Raw genomic sequence first — 25,084 nt, forward strand, 5'->3', positions numbered from 1 at the left:
ATCTATCCTCCAGTACTGATTTGTCACCAAGAGATCTGTGTACTCATGATTCCATTTTACAAAAGTGGTTGTAGGCAAATTCAATCAGAATCTGACACACTACAGGGCTTGTCTGGATAAGCCTTGTGTTGACTTGAGATTCGATCTGCATGTCTCCGGAGCAGAAAAATCATCTCACTGTCCCGATGTGTCATTTCAATCAGCTAAAGATCCTCCCATGTTCATCTCTCATCATTTTCTCTCTGCATGTCTTAGGGCATAGTTCTTCTGCCTAATGGTGCATAATGGAAGTTTATTCATGACATCCATGAGGCACGGCAGCCTGTGCCATTAGAGTTACAATCAGGGGATACCAGCTAGTCCTCTTTCAAGATTTCATTTCCAAGGGAAAACAGAAGCTCTTTTTACAGGTGTCTCACAGGCAATAAAATAGCATGTGGAAGCAGCTTTTGGGTACAATATCCAATTTGTAACTTTTCATGTTATTTTTCCTGTATTTCCTCATGAAAAAGTAACATTGTTGCTGGTAGACATTCTTTGGCACTCACCAGCAAATCATACTTTATGGCTCTTCTGCTCTTAAAAAAAACAACTTGGTATTTTAAGATGTACACAAAATTGCAAGTGCATATGTGTGATAAATACCAGTGGCTTACTGAGCCAGTCATGAATGTTTCTTCTTACTGATGCAAATACACACATTAACCCGTTGAGGACGGTTTGATTTTGCTACAGCACGCATTTCCCATAGACACCTGCCCGAGTATACTCGGGACTCGTCCTCAACGGGTTAAAAGGATTGTAATATTGAAATGACAATTGTTAGGAAAAAAGGATAAATGATGATGTACGTTTCCACTTGTGACAATAGGTAAATGTTGTACTAGTTTGTTTATTACCACCATAATGATGATAATCTTGATTCATTTATGCAAGTAAATATATTCGTCATCATTATATACATATGAAAGAGCTAACAATGTTGACAGAAACCGCAAAGAAACTTCTGATAACCATACTTTTTCACATCTCATTTATAAATCTGGTTGTAAAACAAAGATTGACAGCCAGAACAATCTTTTCTAAACAGAATCCATCTAATCGTGAAAACTTAACTGAAATTTTCAAAGTCTCTTAACCATGTGGCATCCCCTCTGCTGTGAATACTGGGGTCGATCAGAGATTACTTTCATGGTCATTGCTCCTTGTCATAACTTGGTTGCCACAGACTTTTTATGGTTGATAAATTCTAAAGAAGAATGACTTCTGGAGGGGACGCTCCCACAGAATACATAGATATTATGCTGGCCAGACAAACATTAAAGGTTGTATAATTCCTTTAACATTATCATTTTGCATGGTCGAAGAATGATCTCTCCCAACAGCATGTATATGAAATCTTACCCACACCTCAGAGTTTCACAAAAGAAATAAGAAACTAACCCCATGTTGCTCAAGAATAGGCTCCCTTACAGCACAGAAGAATAACAAATACAATTACAATTATAACACAATTATGGGGGGTCTCAAAAATTTACTGGAAATCTAACATTATTTCCCGTTCCATTAGAAAGAAATTTTCAGTTTTATTATTCTGGGGAAAGGTCTAAATTACCTACATGTACCGGTACTTCTATAGTCTACCAGCTTATGTTAGCAGAAATCTAATTGTCAGGGTTGTAACAGGAACACATGAACTTTGAATATTAATTACAAGTACACAGGTTGGTATCCTGAGAGTGCTCATCACTCACTGTATCCCTGAGATTACACACTTGAGATATTCCCACCATCATATCACTTCTGTTAATATTTTCTTTATACTCCATGTACATGTTTTCAAGTTTGCATTTGATGACTACAATAATACTGATAATACAATAATGATGATAATAATAACAACAACAGCATAACATCTTATTTATCCAGGGTAACCTCTTCAGTGTTACTACTGCTCTACCAGACAACAACAACAACAACAACGTCGTATTTATCCAACGGTAGCCTCTTCAGTGTTGCCACTGCTCTACCAGAGGGCCCTGCCATTATTATTACCCTAGCGTTGCCAGGTACCCATTTATATACCTGGGTTGAGAGGGACTTTGTGGGTAGAAACATCTTGTCCAAGGATGTAAGCACTGGGCGGGAATCAAAATCGGGTCCTCAAAATGGGAGTCGGGAGTTGTATCCGCTAAGCCACAGCGCCCCCACAATTAATTAATAATCAATGTTGAAGGAATGAACTGAATTCAATATCATCAAAATAGTAGATGGATAGATCAAACATGCCCAGTTGCAGCTTTGACATCATAAGCATTGTTTTATTTTTCATTTTTAAAGTTATGCTTGATGTATGTTTTTTTTAAATCTATAATGTATGTAATCTGCTCATGACCCTTGGCTCCATATTCCCCTTGTATTTACGTGACCCTGCATCTCAAAACCAGCAAAAACTCATCACACATGAATTTTTGGTTAAAAGGACAGATTCTGAAAGAGCAGACTCTACACTTTAAAATGGCATATAATGCACTACAAATTGACTGTCTTCATCTATCAAGTTATTGGAAATAGTGTACACCCCTGGAAAAGTGTTTACTGAGAAAAGAGGCCTTTCAAGTGGTGCTCTGTGCAATAAACAGGACAAATAACAGAATATAAAACTTATAGCAATCACTATGAAGAGATTATCAAATCAAGCAACAATTTATTTTGTACATTCTTTGGATGCATTCTGTTCATGCCTAATACCATCTTTCAATGCATAAGCATCATTATCTCAATTATCATTTGAGTTGAAAGTAAAAAGCATGTACAGTATTTTTTAAGAAATGCTCCAAATTTGTAAATCCAAGAAAGCCTACTGGCATACAAAGCAAAGTGTTCTGGAAAAGTTGCAAAAAAAGTAGAAGACATTTCCCCCTTTGTTTTGAGATTCTGAACTTAAGAATTATACAGAACTGCTCTTTCAGAAAATATAAAAATATATCATATTGACTAGGTTGATCAATTTCACCTACTTTGAGGCTTCACATAAGAATCAGGTCTTGCAAAGCTTCATGTTGGTTTTGTGACACATGGTCACATATCAACATCCCAAGATTTTTCACACACACACACACACACACACACAAACACAAATATTTATTGAATTACTGATTTGAACATGAGACAGTTTACATTTGATTTAGCAAATTTACACTATCCAATATTTTCTCCTTCAGCTTTGACATCAGCATATTTTTTTCTTGCTTTAGTTTTTATCTGTCATTTCCAAGACAAACAGCTTGCTTTGCTTTCTCTTTGAAGACTGCCAGTGTACATTCCAACCATTTGTTTCATGATTGACTCCTTGTTGGTATATTTGATACTGTTATTGGTCACAAGTGTGATACAAATATGATTAGATTCATTTTTTAAATCTAGTAAGATATTTGGCCAATGAAGATAGATACCAATTCTATTGCAATCCTGTAGTCACAAAGCATTAATTGAAAAATTCCAGTGCATAGCAATGTCATCCATGTTCCCTGGCAATTATTAACAGCTCCAGTACATTATGTAATCTTTCTGCCTGCCTAGTAGCACAGTGACACATTCATGTTTACATTACCCCGGTTGACTCTAAAGACCCTGTTCTGTCATATCTGTTGTCTAGCAGTGTTAGGTTTCTATTTACTTATGCATACATTAATGGGACTAAATAGTCCACTGTCTAAGATATCCGCAAAAAGATGTCAAGCAAGAGTTTGTACATAAGCTAGGAAAACCAATACTCAATCTTCCTCATTTAGAGAAGAATGAATTTCATATTCTCTGAGGGAGATATCGACATAGAACATGGCCTTTTCTGCATCTATTTCATTGCTGATATTCCTATAATGTCTTGTGACCAATTGAAGCTGGCAATACCTTTGGATAATACATATGGAGAAAAAGAGAAATCGACCAAATAAATTCCCTTTGAATTTCATTTCTGTGAGCCATTTTGTATTAGATGGTGCTAGGAGCTGTAGCTGAGTCACTCGGTAATTTATAACTTAGACTACACGACAGTGTTCCAAAGTTTGTCGACTGAAGAATGGGTTACACCATGGCACTTCAAAGACTGACTGAAGGACAATGTTTGTATTCTGTGGTATATTTGATACTTTACTATACTCTGTAAATGTATGTCTTAAATTGGTGAATTAAGATGTCCATAAGCTTTTTTTTTTTGGTGAATGTCTTCTCATTATTGGTGAAATAGGTCATGCATACTATGTCAGTGGTGGTACACTGTCTTGTCAGGTAGGCCTATTATGGTTTGTTAAACTTGTCCAAAATATCTTCTCTGTGCTATCATTTACCAGATATGAGTCATTCACGTCTACAGCAAATATGGAGGGGGGTGGGAGAAAACTATTTCACTCATACAGATTTGTCTCCTTGGAGAATTCATTAAAAAGTGATTACATGGAAAGACTGGGTCATCATTGGTGCAGCCAGTATGCTCACTAATGAAATCACAACGCAATTAACTCCAAAGCGAGACATCCTATCCATACTGGGAGATCTGAGTATACCCATTCTACATCAAGTTAGACCCTTGCTCCATATGCTCATGATCATTTGTTGGCAGAATTTGCTGGCAGCTGTATTGAGTATCTGTGAGGCATAAATAGTATTCAGGTATCACATATGCAGGTATCAGATAATTAAGTGTCAGACTGTTTGATAACCATCACACTAGGTGCAGTAAAATCTATCAAACAGTGATTGTTAAAGCTATTTAAAACAATTCTGTTACCGGTACTGTTTTGTTGGCACAAAGTCACTGACACAGCTGTGGACAATATTTCATTTCATATCAAATTCATTTTCATATTGTTACGACCAAAATCACTCCGAGAATGATCGCACAAAAGAAACAATCAACTGATGTTCAGGCGGTTTATTAACAGTGATATTGTAGGTACAGACTGGTAATCGGTTTCACATCAGTACAATAATGATCAATAGAAACAAATATAAGTCAGTAATGGAATCACTTACGTACACATTACACGCAATATCCCTGGAAATGTCCAAATACGATGCTCGATGCACAAACGAATGATCCGCGATGCACCGATGAATGATTCCTTCGACGTAAATCCAGAGGCATAGGTTACAATAGTCCGCGTTATAAATCCAGGGTATATGTCCACAATAGATCCACCGTATAATGTTCCCAGCGAAATGTGCAGAATCCAACGACCACGTCCAGTCGATGCGTTGAATGATGATTCACTTTATATTGTCCAGCTAGGAATCCAGCCCATCACAGCTTTGCCGTAGCAATGTCCATTGACATTAAAATATGGAGTCCAATGAAGGCACATTAATTCTCTGCAGGCAAAATGTCTCCCAGGCCTTATCTCCACAAACATAACAGGTCAGCAGGTAACACAGGACTGACTCTAACAAGTCGCTTCAGAGCCAGAAGTGACGTAACTCTCAGAGCAGAGGTGTTGGGTACTCTGCCTACTGCAGAATTTCTCTAGCTTATATACTATCTATTCACCCCTTCTAGCACATTCTATAACTCTCTCCAACCTGGGGCCACACATTCTAGCTAGTCCAAGTTCCAGGAATCCTGGATGACTCACTGCCTAACTATGTACAAAACATCATTACCAAGAATAACTACCAATCACATTGGGCTACAGGGACAGTGCCTCACTCAGCCAAACATGTAAGCACTTCCCAGAACTTTCTGGAATGGGTGAAATCATTCTAGATTGAGTGAGCTATAATGTATTTCCTGTTACATGCATGTACTGTATAGCTACATTGTATACCACCTAGAAAATTCTCCACTTATCTGGTCAGCCTGTATGTACTATATCTATACCACATAGAATGTTCTCCATTAATCTGGTCAACCTGTGTACATACACATTAAAACAGCCATGCATACAGTACATCATACATATGTACATAACTACTAGTGTGTACATTTGTGACACCATCCCCCATGGGAAAAAGAAAGCCTTGCTGTGGCAAGGGTTTCTTTTACCTTCACAATTTCTCATTGTTATTTACAACGAATGTGAGGTAAAGTCCAAGTCAAGCAACAATAATCACATACTATCACATGCCTTTTGAATAGCTGCATTAATTCCATGTTCTCTTTTCATGGATACCATTTACAATGATATTGCTTGTATTCTCAGAGCTTATACAATCATGTCAAACTAGAATTGCATACATTAATGGATATGCTAAACACATACTCTGTAAATGATATGCCGGTGAAAACTTTTCACCCTTAACTTCTACTGTGCTATCCACTATCTATGTCACACCAACTGACTTTCTGTCATAGCACTCTTTCAGCACATTGACATGACACATCCTTTGATCAATGCCTCTGTCTGGCATACTGATCACATAGTTCACATCATTGAGTTTCTTTTTGACACAGTATGGGCCACTGAACTTGGCTTTCAGTGGTTCACCTTGTATGGGCAGCAGTACAAGAACTTTGTCACCTGGGTTGAAAGTTCGGGCTTTGGCATTTTTGTCTGCCTTTCTCTTCATAGAGTCTTGTGACACTTTCAAGTGTTCCCTAGCTACCTCACAAGCCTTTGAAAGCCTTTCACGAAACTTTGACACATAGTCAAGTAGGTGGACCTCATCATCCTCAGTCATGAATTTCTCTTTGATGAGCTTCAGTGGGCCCCTAACTTCATGACCGTACACCAACTCAAATGGGCTGAAACCCGTCGACTCATTTGGGGAGTCCCTCGTCGCAAACAGCAGGAAAGGGATGCCCTTATCCCAATCCTCGGGATACTCCTCACAAAATGCCCTAATCATTGTCTTTAGGGTCTGGTGGTAGCGCTCCAACGCACCTTGGGACTGGGGATGATAAGCTGACGACTTCAGCTGCTTCACACCCAAACGATACATCACCTCTTGAAATATGCCTGACATGAAATTTGACCCTTGGTCAGACTGCACTTCCTTGGGCAACCCATACCTAGTGAAAAACTGCACTAGAGCATCTACCACAGTCTTTGCAGTGATATTTCGCAATGGGATAGCCTCTGGAAACCGTGTAGACATATCCATGATTGTCAAGAGGTACTTATGACCCGACCTAGTCCTAGGCAAAGGTCCAACACAGTCAACTAGAACCCGACTGAATGGTTCTTCAAACGCAGGTATCGGAATCAATGGCGCTGGCTTCACCGAATGCTGTGGTTTACCAGCCACCTGACATGTGTGACAAGTCTTGCAAAACTCAGCCACATCCACATTCAACCCTGGCCAATAAAAATGCCTCATGATCCGATCCTTTGTCTTTCTGACGCCTAAATGGCCGCCAACAGGTAACTCGTGAGCAATCCTCAAGATCTCACCGCGGTAACTAGGAGGGACAACAACTTGACGGACCACCGTCCAATCCTCATCAGCTGGCCTATGGGGAGGTCTCCACTTCCTCATCAAAATGCCATCTTTGACATAATAGCACTCAGGGACCTTTTCAGCCTCAGCCTCAGAACACGCCGTCTGAGACAAGCCTTTCAACTCAGAGTCTGCCTGCTGTGCTTCAACCAAGGAAGACTTGCTAAACAGCCCATCACTGTTAGCCTCGGAGCCTAATACAGCAACCCCATCATTCAAATCCTTGAAAAAGGTTTCTGCCAACCAAACACCGGAATTCTCCTCCACATCAACAGAATCCGCATCATCTTGAACAGCTCTACGAGCCTGAGACCTAGTCACAACACAATCTGGGAAAATCCCAGGAAACTCCTCCTGCAACTGCTCAGTTTCAGCAACCACCACTGGTTTCTCCGAAACAACTGGAGACGCAACCACCTTGTCCCCAGCCAAGTCATTCCCCAACAGGAAATCAATCCCTGCCATGGGCAACTCAGGAACAACTCCAACAGTCACAGGACCAGAAACTAGGTCACACTTCAAATCCACTCTATACAGTGGCACTGACATATAACTGCCATCAACAGTCTGAATCAAGACTTTTGCATTCACTGCACTATCTGGTGGAAAAGTCATACCACCATCCACCATCAATGACTGAGAGGCCCCCGTATCCCGCAGGATGACCACTGGCTTACCTGCCTCACCAGAAGTACATGGGGTCACCTCACCATCAAACAAAAAGCTACGATAGCTCTCATCCACCTGCTTCAGCCTATCTTTGAATTTGGGAGATTGACTTTCAATGGCCTGTGTTTCACTGAACGGGACACTGTTTTCTGGTAGGACACTTTTTGACATGACAAATCCCACCTCTTTTGTTGCACCGTTTTGCAACTTCCAACACTGTGACTTTACGTGCCCTGTCTTGTTACAGTGAAAACATTTGATGACATTTGCACTTGTACTAGACCCTTTGTCAGATTGAGGCTTTGGTGCCGATGAAGTTTCAGAACTCGTGCCTTTTTCAGGACCAGCATTCTTTGGATTGCTCGACTGATTTTTGTCTCTCTTATTTCCAGAGAAATTCCTGAAAGGTGGTCTGTTGTCATTTCTGTGGGTCAGCTCATACTCATCAGCCATCAAGGCTGCTTTATGCAAACTTGTCACTTTGTGATCATCCAAATGTGACCTCACACTGAAAGCAACACTCTTTTTGAATTCTTCCAAGAGAACAACCTCACGTAGGTTATCAAAATCCTGATCCACTTTCAGGGACCTGTACCACCTATCAAACATCATTTCTTTTTCACGAGCAAACTCAACATGTGTCTGGCCTGGTCTGCGGTACGAATTTCTGAACTTGTGTCTGTACGCCTCTGGCACCAACTCATAAGCATTCAACACTGCTTTCTTGACTGTAGCATAGTCACGTGATTGCTCTTCAGAGAGAGATGAGTACACATCGGCTGCTTTGCCGACAAACACACTTTGAAGGAGCAAGGGCCAAAATTCCTGTGGCCAGTTCAAACTGTTAGCCACCTTCTCAAATGACACAAAATATGCATCAACTCTGTTTTCCTCAAACTTTGGCACCAGTCGAATGTTCTTGGCCAAATCAAATTCAGAGGGAGCCCTTTCATGATTTCCAACAGTCTGTGCATGAGTCAATTCCATCTCACGCAATTTCAGTTGTTGCTCCACTTCAAGTTTCTTCATTTCAATTTCTTTCTCCAGTTCTAATTCCCTTGCCCTCTCTCTCTCCTTCATTTCCAGTTCTAGTCTCATCTTCTCTTTCTCCAGTTCTAATTCCCTTGCTCTTTCTCTCTCCTTTATTTCCAATTTAGCAAGCTCAAGCCGTGTCTGATCAGAAATTTGAGCTTGATCTGGAGTGTCAATTTCTTCTTTGAGCTCCATGTGACCAGCTACTAAGTCAAGAATCTCTGCCTTTCTTGCACCTTGTGGAACATCTACATTTAAATGCTGTGCAATAGCAGTCAAATCACATTTGCGTAACCTTTGCAAATCTTTGAGGGACAAATCTGTCCTCTGAACAAATGCCTGAACATCCATTGTACTGATTGACATTGTCACGATGTATTACACACAATATACAGGTGAACAATCAACTCAGCTGGTATTTTGTCTGTACCAATATTCTAGATTCCGGAACGTTCCAAATTCTAAGTTTTGGCTTTAAATTCACTTCCCGGACAAGCCCCCAATTTTGTTACGACCAAAATCACTCCGAGAATGATCGCACAAAAGAAACAATCAACTGATGTTCAGGCGGTTTATTAACAGTGATATTGTAGGTACAGACTGGTAATCGGTTTCACATCAGTACAATAATGATCAATAGAAACAAATATAAGTCAGTAATGGAATCACTTACGTACACATTACACGCAATATCCCTGGAAATGTCCAAATACGATGCTCGATGCACAAACGAATGATCCGCGATGCACCGATGAATGATTCCTTCGACGTAAATCCAGAGGCATAGGTTACAATAGTCCGCGTTATAAATCCAGGGTATATGTCCACAATAGATCCACCGTATAATATTCCCAGCGAAATGTGCAGAATCCAACGACCACGTCCAGTCGATGCGTTGAATGATGATTCACTTTATATTGTCCAGCTAGGAATCCAGCCCATCACAGCTTTGCCGTAGCAATGTCCATTGACATTAAAATATGGAGTCCAATGAAGGCACATTAATTCTCTGCAGGCAAAATGTCTCCCAGGCCTTATCTCCACAAACATAACAGGTCAGCAGGTAACACAGGACTGACTCTAACAAGTCGCTTCAGAGCCAGAAGTGACGTAACTCTCAGAGCAGAGGTGTTGGGTACTCTGCCTACTGCAGAATTTCTCTAGCTTATATACTATCTATTCACCCCTTCTAGCACATTCTATAACTCTCTCCAACCTGGGGCCACACATTCTAGCTAGTCCAAGTTCCAGGAATCCTGGATGACTCACTGCCTAACTATGTACAAAACATCATTACCAAGAATAACTACCAATCACATTGGGCTACAGGGACAGTGCCTCACTCAGCCAAACATGTAAGCACTTCCCAGAACTTTCTGGAATGGGTGAAATCATTCTAGATTGAGTGAGCTATAATGTATTTCCTGTTACATGCATGTACTGTATAGCTACATTGTATACCACCTAGAAAATTCTCCACTTATCTGGTCAGCCTGTATGTACTATATCTATACCACATAGAATGTTCTCCATTAATCTGGTCAACCTGTGTACATACACATTAAAACAGCCATGCATACAGTACATCATACATATGTACATAACTACTAGTGTGTACATTTGTGACAATATGTCCTGAGTGAAGATACACACACAAAAATAAAAATAAAAGTTTGACACAGTTGACTACTTTACTTCCTGATCATTAATGGAAATGTCATGTTGGAATACCAGAGGAAATAAGAAATGTTATGAGGTCCAAAGAAAAAAGATTGTTTTATGGCAAGTATCAATAAATCACATATCATAAGATGGACCAGAGGGTACATAAAAGACTTTACTGAAGGAAAAGAAAGAAAAGCTGAAGAAGCAGGTATAATAACTAAAAACGTAGTATAGCACTATTAAAGCCAGTTTATTTCCATCACAAACTATTGATGTCAATGCTCTCTTCCTGTCTTCCTGTGAAAATGATGTAACATGAAAAATGTAACTGATATCTGCAGTCTAGATAATGAATTTATTTTTTTCTTTTTTCTTTTTTTTTTTCTTTTTTCTTTTTTTTTTTTTTTTTTTTTGGGGGGGGGGGTATTTGTATTGTTATTTCTGTTATTGTATAATATATAATGATGTACATGCATTTTTATCGGGCATGGACCAGATGAAGAACAGCCACTGTCTGAAGCAGGTTCTGTGCTAAACAAAATAACCTGAACTGAACTGAATTATCTCTGAACTAACTATACTCGAATGAAGACTGTTTCACAGTATGAACCATACTGGGTATCTCTTTTTACAAAGTTACGATACATCCAAAGGGCCCTTTTCTGTTACCCAGGCACTATCTCTGCTCCACATTTTGTTTTCCTAACACAGAGTACAATTTCAATTAATTTGCAAATCAACAAAATGTTTCATCCAACTATAACATCAATTCATCTGCTTGAAAAAAGATAAAATCTATTTCTGTGTAGGCCTACTAAAGAAAAGTAAAACTCATAGAGGGAAAATCTACAGTAGATGGTAACTTCACCCAACAAAACATGGTTGATGGGCACTTTGTTTTTTTATTAGACATAAATTGAGCGCATAAAGAGAGAGATGTATACATGTGACGAATACCCATTGACAACAGGAGTAGTCAAGAAATTGAATTTCCCATTGTTTTGAAAGTTGTTGTTTTTTTATTGTGGTTACATTTACAGATACACCTGTGGTCATATTGACAAGTTAACATGACTTTACAATGAATGCAACAACATTAGGAAAGTGAGAGATACATTTACGTTTATATTTCACTAGCAGCACCCGTGGAAATCCACGGGTCTGAGGGGTTTTATTTTTTTTCTCATAATACGATTTTGCACATTTTTATTGAAGAAATAAAAAGAAAAGTCTTCTCATTCTTTCGTTAATTGTGCTGTCTTCTAAATGACCACCCTTCCCAGAAATTTTATAATACATTTTTGTAGTATATGCCAGGCGATCCGGTCCATTGGTAGGGATCATTCCCGCCACTACTTGCTTTTATTATAGAACTTGAGTTTCGAGGGGTTATTTGCACCCGTTGAAGTCCAACAGTTGTCTTGTTGCCCCTCACCCCTCCCCCCCCCCCCCCTCACGCACACACACATTTCCACCTCCGCAGGGCAAAAAACAAAAACATTCAGGGAAAAATTACCAAAAACGCAAATGAGATTCCCCGAAAGTTCTGCCCACAGGTTGTTCCCGTTGAAACGGGAAGATATTAACACTATGACTTTGATTACCCCCTGCTCTTGCATCCACGCGGGCACCCGCGGGAATCCACGGCTGGTCTCAAGGCCTCGGTTTGTTTTGTGTTTTTTTTTCATGTTTCTTTTCCCCACGTTATGAGAGAAAAATAAGATATTTTCGTCTTCATAATTTTGCTCCCTCCTTGTTGTTTTTAATCACCAAAACTTGGCTTGATATATCATATCAATATAGAACTACATCTGCTTCAGATTGTACATTATCATAATTAATATTAGGCCTACAATTATTGCTCCTATTATTGTTATTATTATATCATTATTATCATTATCCTTATTATTATTATTATTATTATTATTATTATTATTATTATTATCATCATTATTATTTGGGGAGGGGGAGATCATAGTCATCAGGTTTAATAGGCACCCGTGGGAGTAGGTTCTCACGACCTCGTATTTTTTTTTCTTTAATATTTTTCCCATGTTATGGAAGAAAGAAGAATATATACATCACTGCATTCGTCTTCATTTGCTCCCTCTTTTTTTTGTCACCAAAACTTGGTTTGATAGACCATAGAACCACACATTCTATTTCCACTTGCAATTTTAAAAATAGGCGGTCGGCAAAGCGAGGTTTTCCTCTACGTCCGCTCATCTTATGAATATGTATGATTACAGCAGCTCTGCAGTAAACGAATGGACACAGCTGCGCGTGTAATCTGATATGTAAGGGTACGATCGGCAAATATATTTAGCCGCGTCCTAAACAGTCTGCGTACAATGACACCGGACTTGAGAGCAAACGGCGAGCAAACTAAATGACGTACCTGAGCTGCATATAGTATTCTGCAGTTGTGCAAAATACAATTACATAACCAACGTTCGTTGTTTTCATTTGGGGACGCCAATAATGGCGAACTGTACGTAAATGCCCTTGTAGTCCATGTCACGCACACACAAATTCGTGAAACCATCGTCAATACATTCAGTACACGTAACAGGCGGAGGCAAAGGTACATCACAGAACTATATACACACAGTGTAGAGTGTGTATAGAGTTCTGCGAAGTACATTGTGTGTGTGCGTGCGCGTCCGCCGGAAGATGTCAGAGATTTCGCTGCACCATCATCTTTAGTATCCCCCAGTGTCTCTGCAAGCTAAAAGATGGAAGATCGAGAAAGCAGGAGGCCAGCGCAGGTTCCGTGAATATTGAAACGCTCGGCTCTTTCGTCACGCACAAAAATGCATTATGCATGTAGCTAATTAATTTTTCTTTTTCGTCCTCGACGTCGACACGGAGGCGGAGAGGGGACGAAACCCACGCCATTCGATGTAGGATACTCTCCTGCGGCCGACGGCACCGGTCGCAACTGCCCGGAGCCGACGGCTCGGGAGGAGATAGAGAAACCAGCAACGCCGAAATAAAACAGGAAATACATAAGGCCGCGACAACAACAACAACTTCGAGTATTATAGTATAGGATAAAGGGACATCAATGGAGTAAGGTTAAATGGAAGAAAGGAATAAGAAAGAAGAATGGAGAGGGTATGGATAGAACAGGAGGCAGAAGTGAGAAGGGTAAAGGGAATGGGAGTAGACAGACGGAGGAGTGGAGAAGATAATGTGATGGAGAATAGTAGCAAAGAGATGAGAGGAGAGAGAAGGGAAATTAGAAGGAAGAGTGGGGTAGAGAAGGTAAGGTGACGGAGAATGGTAGGAAAATAAGGGAAGGAAAGTAGGAGATTAGACAGAGGAGAAGGGCAAAGAAGGTAAGGTGATGGAGAATGGTATAGAGGAGGGTATGAGGGAAGGAAAGAGGGGGATTAGACAAGAGTGGGATATAGAGATGGTAAGGTGATGGAGAATGGTAGGAGGATATGATGGAAGGAAATAGGGGGATTAGACAGAGGAGAAAGGTAAAGGAGGTTAGGTGATAGAGAATTGTAGGAGAAGAGAAAAGGAGAAAGGTTAGACAGAGGAGTGGGGTATAGAAGAGGAGATGCCAAATGGGTGAAGGGATGAGGAAAGAGAGGGAGGGGAATTAGACAGAGGAGTGGGATAAAGAAGGTAAGGTGATGGAGAATGGCAAGAAATGAGGGAAGGAAAGAGGGAGATTAGACAGAGGAGTGGGATGGTACAGAGGAGGTGATGCTGAATGTTGGAAGAGATGATTAAAGAAAGGGAGGGAAATTAGACAGAGGAGTCAGATAAAGAAGGTAAGGTGATGAAAAGAGGTAGGAGATGAGGGAAGGAGGGAGGGGATTAGACGGAGGGTGGATAAAGAAGGTTAGGTGATGGAAAGAGGTAGGAGATAAGGGAAGGAAAGAGGGAGATTAGACAGAGGAGTGGGATAAGGAAGGTAAGGTGATGGAGAATTGCAGAAAGAGAAGAGAGAAGGAGAGAGAGGGACTAGTGAATAGTGGGTGACGGAGAATGTGAGATGATAGAAAAAAGGGGGAGAAGCAAGGAAAGGAGAGAGGGGAACTAGATAGAAGGGATAGGGTACCTGCCATTTAAAATGCAAAGTAAATAACTCTAAATATGACAGAAATATAGGAGACCACCATCATAAGCAAACGATTAATGAGGGTATTGGCCTCAGAAACAATGGTGATGGAGAATGGTGGGAAGAGATGAGAGAAGGGGAGAGGGAGACTAGAGAGAGAAGAGGGGTAGAGAAGGTATAAAGATGATGGAAAATGGAAGGAGGATATGACGGAAGGAGAGGGGAATTAGGAAGAGGAGTGGATTGGAGAGAAGGTTAGGTGATGGAGAATGGTAGGAGGAGATGAGGGAAGGAGAGGGGGATTAGACAGAGGAGTAGGATAGAAAAATAAGATGATGGAGAATTGGAGAAAGATTGGAAGGAGAGAGGGGGATTAGACAGAGGAGCGGGGTAGGAAAGGTAAGGTGATGGAGAATGGTAGGAGGTGATGAGGGAAGGATAAAAGTGGGGATTAGACAGAAAAATGGGATAAAGAAGTAAGAAGATGGAGAATGGTAACAAGAGATAATAGAGGAAGAAAGATAGGGATTAGACAGATGAGTGGGATAGACAAGGTGATGTAGAATGGTAAGAAAAGATGAGGGAAGGAGAATGAGGGGGATTAGACAGGGGTATGGGATAAAGATGGTAAGGTGATGGAGAATGGCAGGAGGAGATGCTGGAAGGAGAAAGAGGGGGATTAGACAGAGGGGTGGAATAAAGAAAAAAAGGTTTTGATAAACTGATTTTACTTCTGCATTTCTTTTCATACATAAATGAAGAGTTTGTTTGCAAAAACCGATAAGTCCATCATAATTGCCAAATGGAGATATTGCGATTAAAGGTCAAGAAAAGTATAGAGAATAATAAGAAATTTTTTGCTTCTTTTGACCATAACTTCACAAATGTATATATGTAGTGACCAATATATCATTTAAAAGGTATCATTTTGTACTTTACGACAGAGACCGTACTTCAAAATCTTCAAAAATGGACTTATCGGTTTTTGCGAACAAACTCTTCAAATGTAACATAAAATCAATAGATTGAACAAACTAATCGAATACAGCTGAAACAGGTAAATGATCAATTCAAGTATACTTTATTACTCCCTGATAATACAAAATGAAGATGAACACATTATCAATTGTTGTTTCATGTGTAAGTAAACTTAAGAATCACATATAACTTGTCATTCAAAAGACAAATTAGCAACTGTAAATATAACAGAACCAGGTACAGGAGACCATAGGCATAGCAAATAAATGCTTGATGAGGACAATGGCCTCAGAAGTGATCAGATGGAGAATGGTATATAGGAAGAGGTAAGGGAAGAAGAGAGAGGGGGATAAGACTGAGGAGTAGAGAAAGTGAAGTGAGGAAGAAAAGGAGGAAGTGATGAGGAGAGAGAGAGGAAGAGATTGTGAGATGGAAGAGATTGTGAGATGCCAGAAATAGAGATATAACTGTGTGAACTGTGAGGGATGTGGGAAAGGATGGGGAAAATAGTTGAAACATCTCAAACTTGGGAAACAACAGAGAGTCTGGGTCAAAAATGACTTGTGTACTGATAGAGCTGTCCCAAAGAAATTGTGATCAATGATTTACGAGTTCTTGTGGAAAAACTTACTTTTTGTCCAGCCTAAGAGCCCAATCCGAGGACATCTTGAGCGGGCGGTGCGGTGAAGCAGCCCGTCTGCATCCCGCCGGTGATAAGGACTGGGCCTGGTGAGGTTGACTCGCCATTGCCCAACTCCAAAGAATGAGTGAAACTTAAAAATTACGAACTAAATATCCAACACTTTCACCACTTCTCACTGACATTCGTGCTGAAACGAAAATCCAGCAATAATTCGCTGCTAGAAAACACCTTATGGATGATATGCCACCTACAGCAAAGCGCGGAGGATCGCTCGTTTCGATCGTCTGTCCGCCCATTTACTGATGAAACCTGATTCCCGCTCGGCAGGTTGTATTGCAGCGTAGCGCATCAGCCTGCTGTCTGCTCAATAGCTCTCTTGCTTTTCGGCAAGAGCGCGTACACCCATTCGTACATGCATGCATAACCTCGTGCAACCGTTTCTCCTTCATGCGTTTCACACCGGAGATGGAGGGGAGAAGAGAATCTTGAAAATGATGAATTGAACCAGTGGGGGGAGGTACGTAAAGGTTCGCCGCTGGATAGAGCGCGTCAAGCATGCGTTTGCATTGGACCGATGATTATCCATTATTCTTTTTCCTTTTCCCTTTCATTTCAGCTTTTTTGTTCTGTTGTTATTTCTCTTTTTATAAAAATCGTAAAAAAATAATCTAGAGTTTATTTCCCCGTTTCCATTATTTTCTTACTATCTTTCTCACATTTCACTCACATACTCCTTTCCTTTTTCACCTTATTTTATAGGCGATTTTCTCTTTCCTCTCAGTTTTACCCTCGCAATCCATTCTTCTTCATTTCTACTTTGTGTTTCATATTTCACATTTGGCTGTATAGGTTACCGACCGCCGCCTAACCATCGAGAATTCTATAATCATCTTAGCATGATAATATGAAAACATAAACCTAGATGGTATGCGTGTATATAATAATTATTGTCTTCTCTTACAGGCGCTGGAAATTGAAGGGCATAGGGTGGACCACTTCATGTTCAAAATAATAGGGGAAAATCGAAATTTTAACAAAAATCAGACATAAGGTGGGAAAGAACATTACAGATTTGCGAGGTTTTATGGTTTTCACACTTTGGTCACAGAAAAGGTCACAGAAAAATGACAAAAACCAATCAGATGATGTGATATAGTGTCACAGTATTAAAATTCCACATTATATAGCTTCGATATGTATGATCGTTGCAGCTTGGATTAATATCACTTCGACTGCAGCAGACAGCAATTATCATATAGGGCCTATATCTCAAGGCCAAATTAAACTCAACGCACTCTCACGGGGAATACCGACAAATTAAAAAGCTAGCGGGGTGTGACTTGTAACAATCTCACAGGTTGAAGTCTTTTGTGTTCATCCGCAGCATTAAGTTATTTAATGGTAACGATATATTAGATATAGCATTCTTTTTCAAACATGGCGAGATCCGTACAGTCTAGTTTGAGCAATATAGACTTTTGTTGTACTGGTAAAATTTTAGTTGGTCAAGATAAACATATCCGTTCTCCGTATAATTCCACGCCTATGAATTTGGGAATCCATACAGTTTTACAAGCGTTACAGCTTTTGTGTAGGCCCCATCATATTTCTGTTATTTCCTTGTGGCACCTTCGTTATTAGTCACGATATGACCATGTACATTTGTGTTTAGTATGTGTTTTTTTTATATTCAATCAAAAGACATGGTTGTATAGGCCTATATATTGTATTCTTACTTGTATTATTGTCAATCATTTTTAAATTTCATTCAGAAAGTGGAAATATGAAAATAGAGTTGAACTTAAAAAGTGAAGATATTGGCACTGATCGAGGATAGAGACGAGCTACAGTAACATTGTCCTTGCCAAAAAGCCAACAAGCTGGCTAAAATATATCTTTAAAAAGAGAGAGGGAGATCATAAAGTGACTTTCTGTTGAAGAAACCCCGTATACAGATAGTGGCACTAAGGAAACTATAATGATAAACAAATACATAGATAAATAACCAAGTGAATAAATAGACAAACAAATAAATAAATACATACATACATACATCAGGAATACCACACCATCAAGAGTTCCTTACTGAAACATCTTGTATACGCTCTTCGATCAGAATTCCCATAATAGCCATTTACTGCCCTGAATGGAAACGCTTATCTTCATATGCACAGACAGATGGGGTAGTAATTATCAGTCGAAGCAGGAACATCAAAGAGAACCGTTTACTTACCATCGTTCATTTCCATTCCACGGATTGTCATTATACAAAGAATGTAATGGAAAAAAACACAATGAATATTGATGCACATTATAAACGCGTATAGATACGTAGATGGTTATCTTGTAGTTCATCATGAGTTATTGCTTCAGGGCTAATCCGCTCGAAATTGATATTGGGATATTGAAGAAGATTTCCTGCAGTGAGGAGTTATACCATAATATCTAGGAGACTTCAGTCACAAACAGGAATCAGGATTCTGTCGTAACTAGAGAGATTTGTGCTTGCAAAATGTTTTATCCAATCAGAAATTGTGTGTTATGGACGTGTAAAATTATACTCTGTTAGCTCTACGACAGATATTACAGGAAAATACAAACATGGTATCCATCCCTTTCTTTGGTGTTTTTTGATATCCCCGTTTCTTTTTCGAGTACGGATATAAATTGCATATCATTTTAATTCATCTGACTCAGTCTAGTACGTATATATTTAATGAGATATGTTGGTAAGTATCGTATTAACTTCATTTTTATTTTGTTTCTTTTTTAGTTTGACCAACAAGAAAAGTCTCTGGTGAGTGGAAAGACAAAATAACTAATTAAAATAGATGAATATAAAACGAATGTCCAGAATATTAGCGACTTGTATGAAACATCGCATCTTCCTAACCCTCAGGTTAAGAAATTTAGGCGCATATATAATGACTGCACACTTAACTTCCTGTATAACAAGGTAAAAATTAGGTTTCATGACATTTACTCCTGCGGCGCAGTTGCTTCCATGAAATATCTGCACGCTATATAGCCAACATAAAACCTTCCTACAAACATAACCTTAACCCTAATAATCCTGATGCCTTGGAGAAAATAGGACAGGAACAATACATTGTCGCTAGAGCAAATGCTGTGTCGCCAAAAATTAACATCAAACCATTTCACCTTTATAGTTCACTCTTCTCATAATTTGAATATAACATTTTGGTCTGCTTTAGCACAGAAGAAAACGAAATGTGAGTTTATCGGCCCCTGCCAGCACAAACCTGCGCTTCCTATTTTCTGGTAGTGGACGTGCAACAATGTAGTCAATGAAAGCTATCGCAATTACTTGAATGTCGCCATCTGTTGCCCCCTTCGTGCGATTGTATCTCTAGACACTACTGAAATATTGCTTTTTACAATAATTGATAACTAGAATAATTTCTGCGTCAAAATTTTCATTAGTATGACACCACACAAATAATCTTACCTATCGAGTACATAAAAATGTATATACATGTATATAATTACAAAAGTGAGATTGCTTTTCAAAAGCCCGAGAAGTAGACTACAGTAGTATGACCATTTCTTTGCTGTGGATCAAACCTACGAGTGCGCGCTCTCTCCATCTCTCTCCCCATAAGATACGTAGTGGTATTTACGTACCATGTACTGTATACCACCACTGTATGTCTCCCCAGCGCGGTAGCCCAGAGCAGCTAGCACAGCATTCATGTGTTGTAATTGTGAGACTACGAGTTTACGAGCAGAGGTGAGGCGACAACCTGAAGTGGGTGGTTTCCCTAAAAATATTTCGCGTCTATCCAAAATGCAGCTAGTTTTCATCATATGAACGCTCCTGCTGGTAGAATGGTTTCTAGAAGTATCACTTGTCAGCAAGAGCCGTAAAATGGTGAGTGAATTCAATTCTAGTTCAGCCGAAAGCTGGAATACGCCGTCTGGTCTGGACGATCAGTCCCGTAGCGTAGTATGTTACCCCGTATAGTAAATGCGGTCTGTGCAAGTGGGAGTGTACAGTGCAGTGCAGAGGTCGAGAGTGCGACGAATGAAGTCTATAAGTAGTAGATCTCAAGAATCTATTTCGTGCGCCGGTGACAATAATAGTAAACACTGGTAAACATTTCAATCGTCTGAAACTGAGAGCAAGATATTGACTTGATGTTACCCAAATGTTGTTGTGCTAAATGTCTTTTAGTTTTAGATTTAGAATACTGTATGCTGATTCCAATCCAGGTGTGTACTGTAGACGACAGAGACTAACAATTATATTATCTACACCTATAGACAGGCTATGACTCTTTGTTATGAGGCTTTTCCAATGACGATGTGATTGGCATGGCAAGTGGCATGAAGTTTTACAAACAATTCAAACAAAAGTGCAAGGTTAGACCTCCCGTGCCAAATTTTGACCACACGCAAGGTTTTAGCAGGCAGTCGAATTTTGGACGCCGTTATGGTTGGAAATCATGGGCGGCTTGCTTTGATATTCAAGTCCAACTCAAACTGTCACTAATGCAAATGGCCCATAATTCGACTACAATAAGAATTTGACCGCCTGCTATATTTAGAAACCGATACGCTTTTGCGCGTGGTCGAACGTTGGCACGAGACGTTGAACCTTGTCCTTGGGGTGTTGATATTGTAGTCAAAAAGCTGTACGTACATTATAAGCTTTATACTTCTTCTATGTCAGTTCGGGAAACCCACTCACAAGGGGGGCCCCTCCTTATAAGTAACCCGTCCCCCTTATAAGTAACCCCGTCCCCCTTATAAGTAACCCCCGGGGCACCCCTTATAAGGAGTCTCCACGCTTTTTTGCAATGCAACGCGAGAATGAAAGGACTGCGGCAATTCGCTTGATTATGTCCATAAAGCTTCACAAGTTTCCTAGTTACTCACGAAATTTGAGCAAAATCGGTTTGAGGCATCATATCTAAAATCATGGATTTAAATGCGATGTCAAACGACCCATGCGAATGCTGAAATGCGAGCGATTACTGGCGTGAGTGTCGCCAGGCGCGGCGGCGCGGCAATGCTTGAGTGCAGACGTGGCGACTGAGTACGGAGACTTTCGTTCATTCAGTCAGGTGGCTAAGCCACCACGTCTGCACTCAAGCATTGCCGCGCCGCCGCGCCTGGCGACACTCACGCCAGTAATCGCTCGCATTTCAGCATTCGCATGGGTCGTTTGACATCGCATTTAAATCCATGATTTTAGATATGATGCCTCAAACCGATTTTGCTCAAATTTCGTGAGTAACTAGGAAACTTGTGAAGCTTTATGGACATAATCAAGCGAATTGCCGCAGTCCTTTCATTTTCGCGTTGCATTGCAAAAAAGCGTGGAGACTCCTTGTAAGGGGTGCCCCGGGGGTTACTTATAAGGGGGACGGGGTTACTTATAAGGGGGACGGGTTACTTATAAGGAGGGGCCCCCCTTGTGAGTGGGTTTCCCGAACTGATGTAGTCTAATGGTCTATCCAATCTAATGTTTACATGTATAATGATGATACTAAATGTCTGTCTGGAATTGATTTTGGGTGGCGCGGCAAAGTTGGCAGAGTTGAGGAAAGCAATTAACGATGAATACTATAACACAATATTTACATTGTACGCGGCATGAAATTTTTCACAATTGGGAGTCGGCAGCCTTATTTGCATCATGAAATTTTTGTGAGTTGCCTCTAACATTCAATGCATATAGTGTAGACAAGATCTTTAGCATGCATTTTTGTTTCGTGAAACTTGGCTCTCGCGAAATTTGCGAAATTAAAATGCACACTAACATTCCTCGTTCTACAGTAACATAGTCTCCACATGATTATCTGCCTACAACTGTAGTAAAGGGAGAAGTTACCAGAATTATACAGTGTAATTGCTGCACTTAAAAAAGTCACACTGTCTTTCGTGTGGCGGTACACTCAAGCAGCACACAAACACAAACGATTGCTGACATAGCAGGAGACCAAAGGTAATACACATGCTGCACTCGCTACAAAGCAACTTGAATTAATGCAGCAATGAACACGGTTTTGCAGTCTAAGTAAAACATAGATTTTGCGACATGGACGTTGGGTAGTAGCTCGCTATGGATTGTAATTTCACATTTGATAAGTCCAAGAAATTGATTTCATGTGAGCAAGACATAAAATTTGGTGTAGAATATAGAAATTTTTGATATTTTGTAGAGCTGTGCTACAAGGGGTCTCTCTATGATAGTATGTAGCCTTGTAGGTACTTATTGATACTTTTGTGTGGCATCTGGTTTGGCTTCTACTTGTAGATCTGGTGCATATCTATTGTTAATATACAGTGTAGATTTCTGCTTCACCCGATACAGGCATTTTGGCTTTAATTATCAGAAACTTTCCAGGCAAACCTGGTCTATGTCAGTTTCCTCCCAAAATGAAAGTGGGTGTAGACCAGGCTAAATAGATAGATTTAAGAAATTCTGAAGTGCATGCTGTGAGGCGAGATGGATTGCTCAGTTTCACCTTTGTGACGCATTGAATGTGCAGTGTATTATCAATTGATCCTATCACTACAAAGCTTGTGCAGAGTAGACTTGCATATCATGCGTGGTGTATGTACATGTATATAAACCCTTCCACTAGCACTGCACACTACTCAAACTACAAACCACTTACATGTATACACTTGACACACTCATCGCTGCACATGTCTAGCTGCAGCAGCTCTAAGAAAGATAAAGGAGTTATAAACTAACTCCACTGAGACTCTAACCTCTCTTCAGGCTGTTCATGGAAAAATTGACTTACAGTGTATGGTGGCCATTAAAACTGTAAGGACAGCAGAAAGTGCTGCAGCATGTGGCTGCATGCTCAGCTACGACTCTAGCTGGAGTCAACGGTGAAGCTGCACAAATTCGAGAAGTCTTCAAGTTCCAGGGGCATTACAAGGATAAGTGGCAAAAATATTGAATGTCATGTGTCATTTTCAACAAGTGAAAAGTGAAATGAAGATGAAATGAAATTTTTGTCGACAGCATTTCCTGAAGACCTTTTTAATGTTGATGATGCTTCCACAAAAAGTAGTCAAAGGAGACAGAAGCTGTAGTACTAGTACATTGTACTCTACTTTGTTCATAGTTTATTTCTTGTGTGACTTTAAAAGACCTCAGTATCTTTGATGGTGATTTTGCTTCAAACCTCATCCTCGTACAGTCCAGTGTAACACCATAGAAACAAATTGAATTATACAAATTGTATCTCTCGTCGGCATACATGTATATTATTATCTCCTTGTAACACCATTATGAAAACAGCTTTATACAGGAAAATTGATAGACTACAATAGAAAAGTAATATTCTAAATATATTTGCAGACTCATCCATTCAGCCTGTAGTCTGAGGTCATCTAACAAAGGGATTCCATATACTGAGGCAAGAGAAAGGTTTTGATTTTAATTTTAGTTGCTTTGTTTTGTCACTGCACATACATGTACATTAAATGTAAGGGCTGCCAAATATTTTCTCTTTATCAAATAAGGATGTGTTCTCACAGCTTTTTGCATTCATGTAGGATTAGAAAGCAGTGTTGATATGGTGACTCTGCATCATGTCATTATGGTGTATTATCATCACATATATTGATATGTCACCTTCATGACATTGGTTCATGGCTTTATTATTATTATTATTATTATTATTATTGTTGTTGTTGTTGATGTTATTATTATTATTATTAGTATTATTATTATCTTTATTTATTTATTTATTTATTTATTTATTTATTTATTTATTCGGCTTTCAGTCACAAACTTATCAATATAATATTACATTACCCGTATTCCAAATCAGAACATACAATGGAGAGTTATTTGGGTACACCAGGTTGGGCAGCCTGGGTCTGGAAAGAGCCAACTAAATGACTTGGGCCCTCGGGCCATCCTCCCCAACCCACCTGGTGCACCCTGGCTTTCATAGTTTGACCTTATTGTCTTTAAGTATAGAGTATTTGGCTTGTACAATTAGACTGCGGTTGAGGTAGATTCATAATACATTGTAATACATTCTAGTTGTGTTTCTCAAAGGGAAATACTAGACAACCAGGAAACACTTAGCCTGAGTAGTGACTCCATGCAGCTGTAGATCAACCCCTCTTCAGTCCATTAAACACTGTACAATGTAGTCTATTAAATGCGATAAAGTTAACCATTCAAGTATGTCAAGTTTTTAGTTCACATGTGTTTGTCATTTTTAATCCACTATTTGATGTGGTTGTATCTATCCTCTATTAATGAACACAAAGCTTGCATTTGATCTGGCGAAATAACAAATAAAACACACCCAAATCATAGAGAATAGTCTACTAATTGATCTTTACAATTTGAATTATACTCTTCTTGACCATCCCACTGCTTGAACAATTTACCACTCTTGAATGTCCATTATTAATACGTACATACATTTGTACTGTACAATATGTGCTCTGTAGAGATGAGTACTGCACAACCCTACCAGTAGTGCATCTGCAACCGTGTGCTGTATCCTAGTGCATAACTCACAAAAGCAAAACGTTTGCCATTAGAGTGTTGCTGTTGCATTGAGTTATTCCTACATTTG

At 39.7% G+C, this 25,084-nt stretch overlaps 2 protein-coding genes across 2 annotated transcripts in view; one reads left to right on the forward strand and one right to left on the reverse strand.

Annotated features, from left to right (window-relative positions):
• LOC139716427 (rap guanine nucleotide exchange factor 4-like) overlaps positions 1-16,603 on the reverse strand; it is a 161,814-nt gene extending 145,211 nt beyond the window's left edge. The window contains exon 1 of the mRNA XM_071627973.1: positions 16,488-16,603. Within this exon, the coding sequence (XP_071484074.1) occupies positions 16,488-16,603 (116 nt within the window). The remainder of the gene's footprint in view (positions 1-16,487) is intronic.
• Positions 16,604-20,249: 3,646 nt separating this feature from the next.
• Positions 20,250-25,084, forward strand: part of LOC139716467 (sorting nexin-13-like) — a 49,603-nt gene continuing 44,768 nt past the window's right edge. Inside the window, exon 1 of the mRNA XM_071628013.1 lies at positions 20,250-20,391. Within this exon, the coding sequence (XP_071484114.1) occupies positions 20,389-20,391 (3 nt within the window). The 5' untranslated portion in view covers positions 20,250-20,388. The remainder of the gene's footprint in view (positions 20,392-25,084) is intronic.

The sequence above is a fragment of the Diadema antillarum genome, unplaced genomic scaffold (genome assembly GCF_040938485.1).
Source record: "Diadema antillarum isolate AM-2024a unplaced genomic scaffold, OU_Dant_1.0 scf00000065, whole genome shotgun sequence".
NCBI classification, from domain to species: Eukaryota; Metazoa; Echinodermata; class Echinoidea; order Diadematoida; family Diadematidae; genus Diadema; species Diadema antillarum.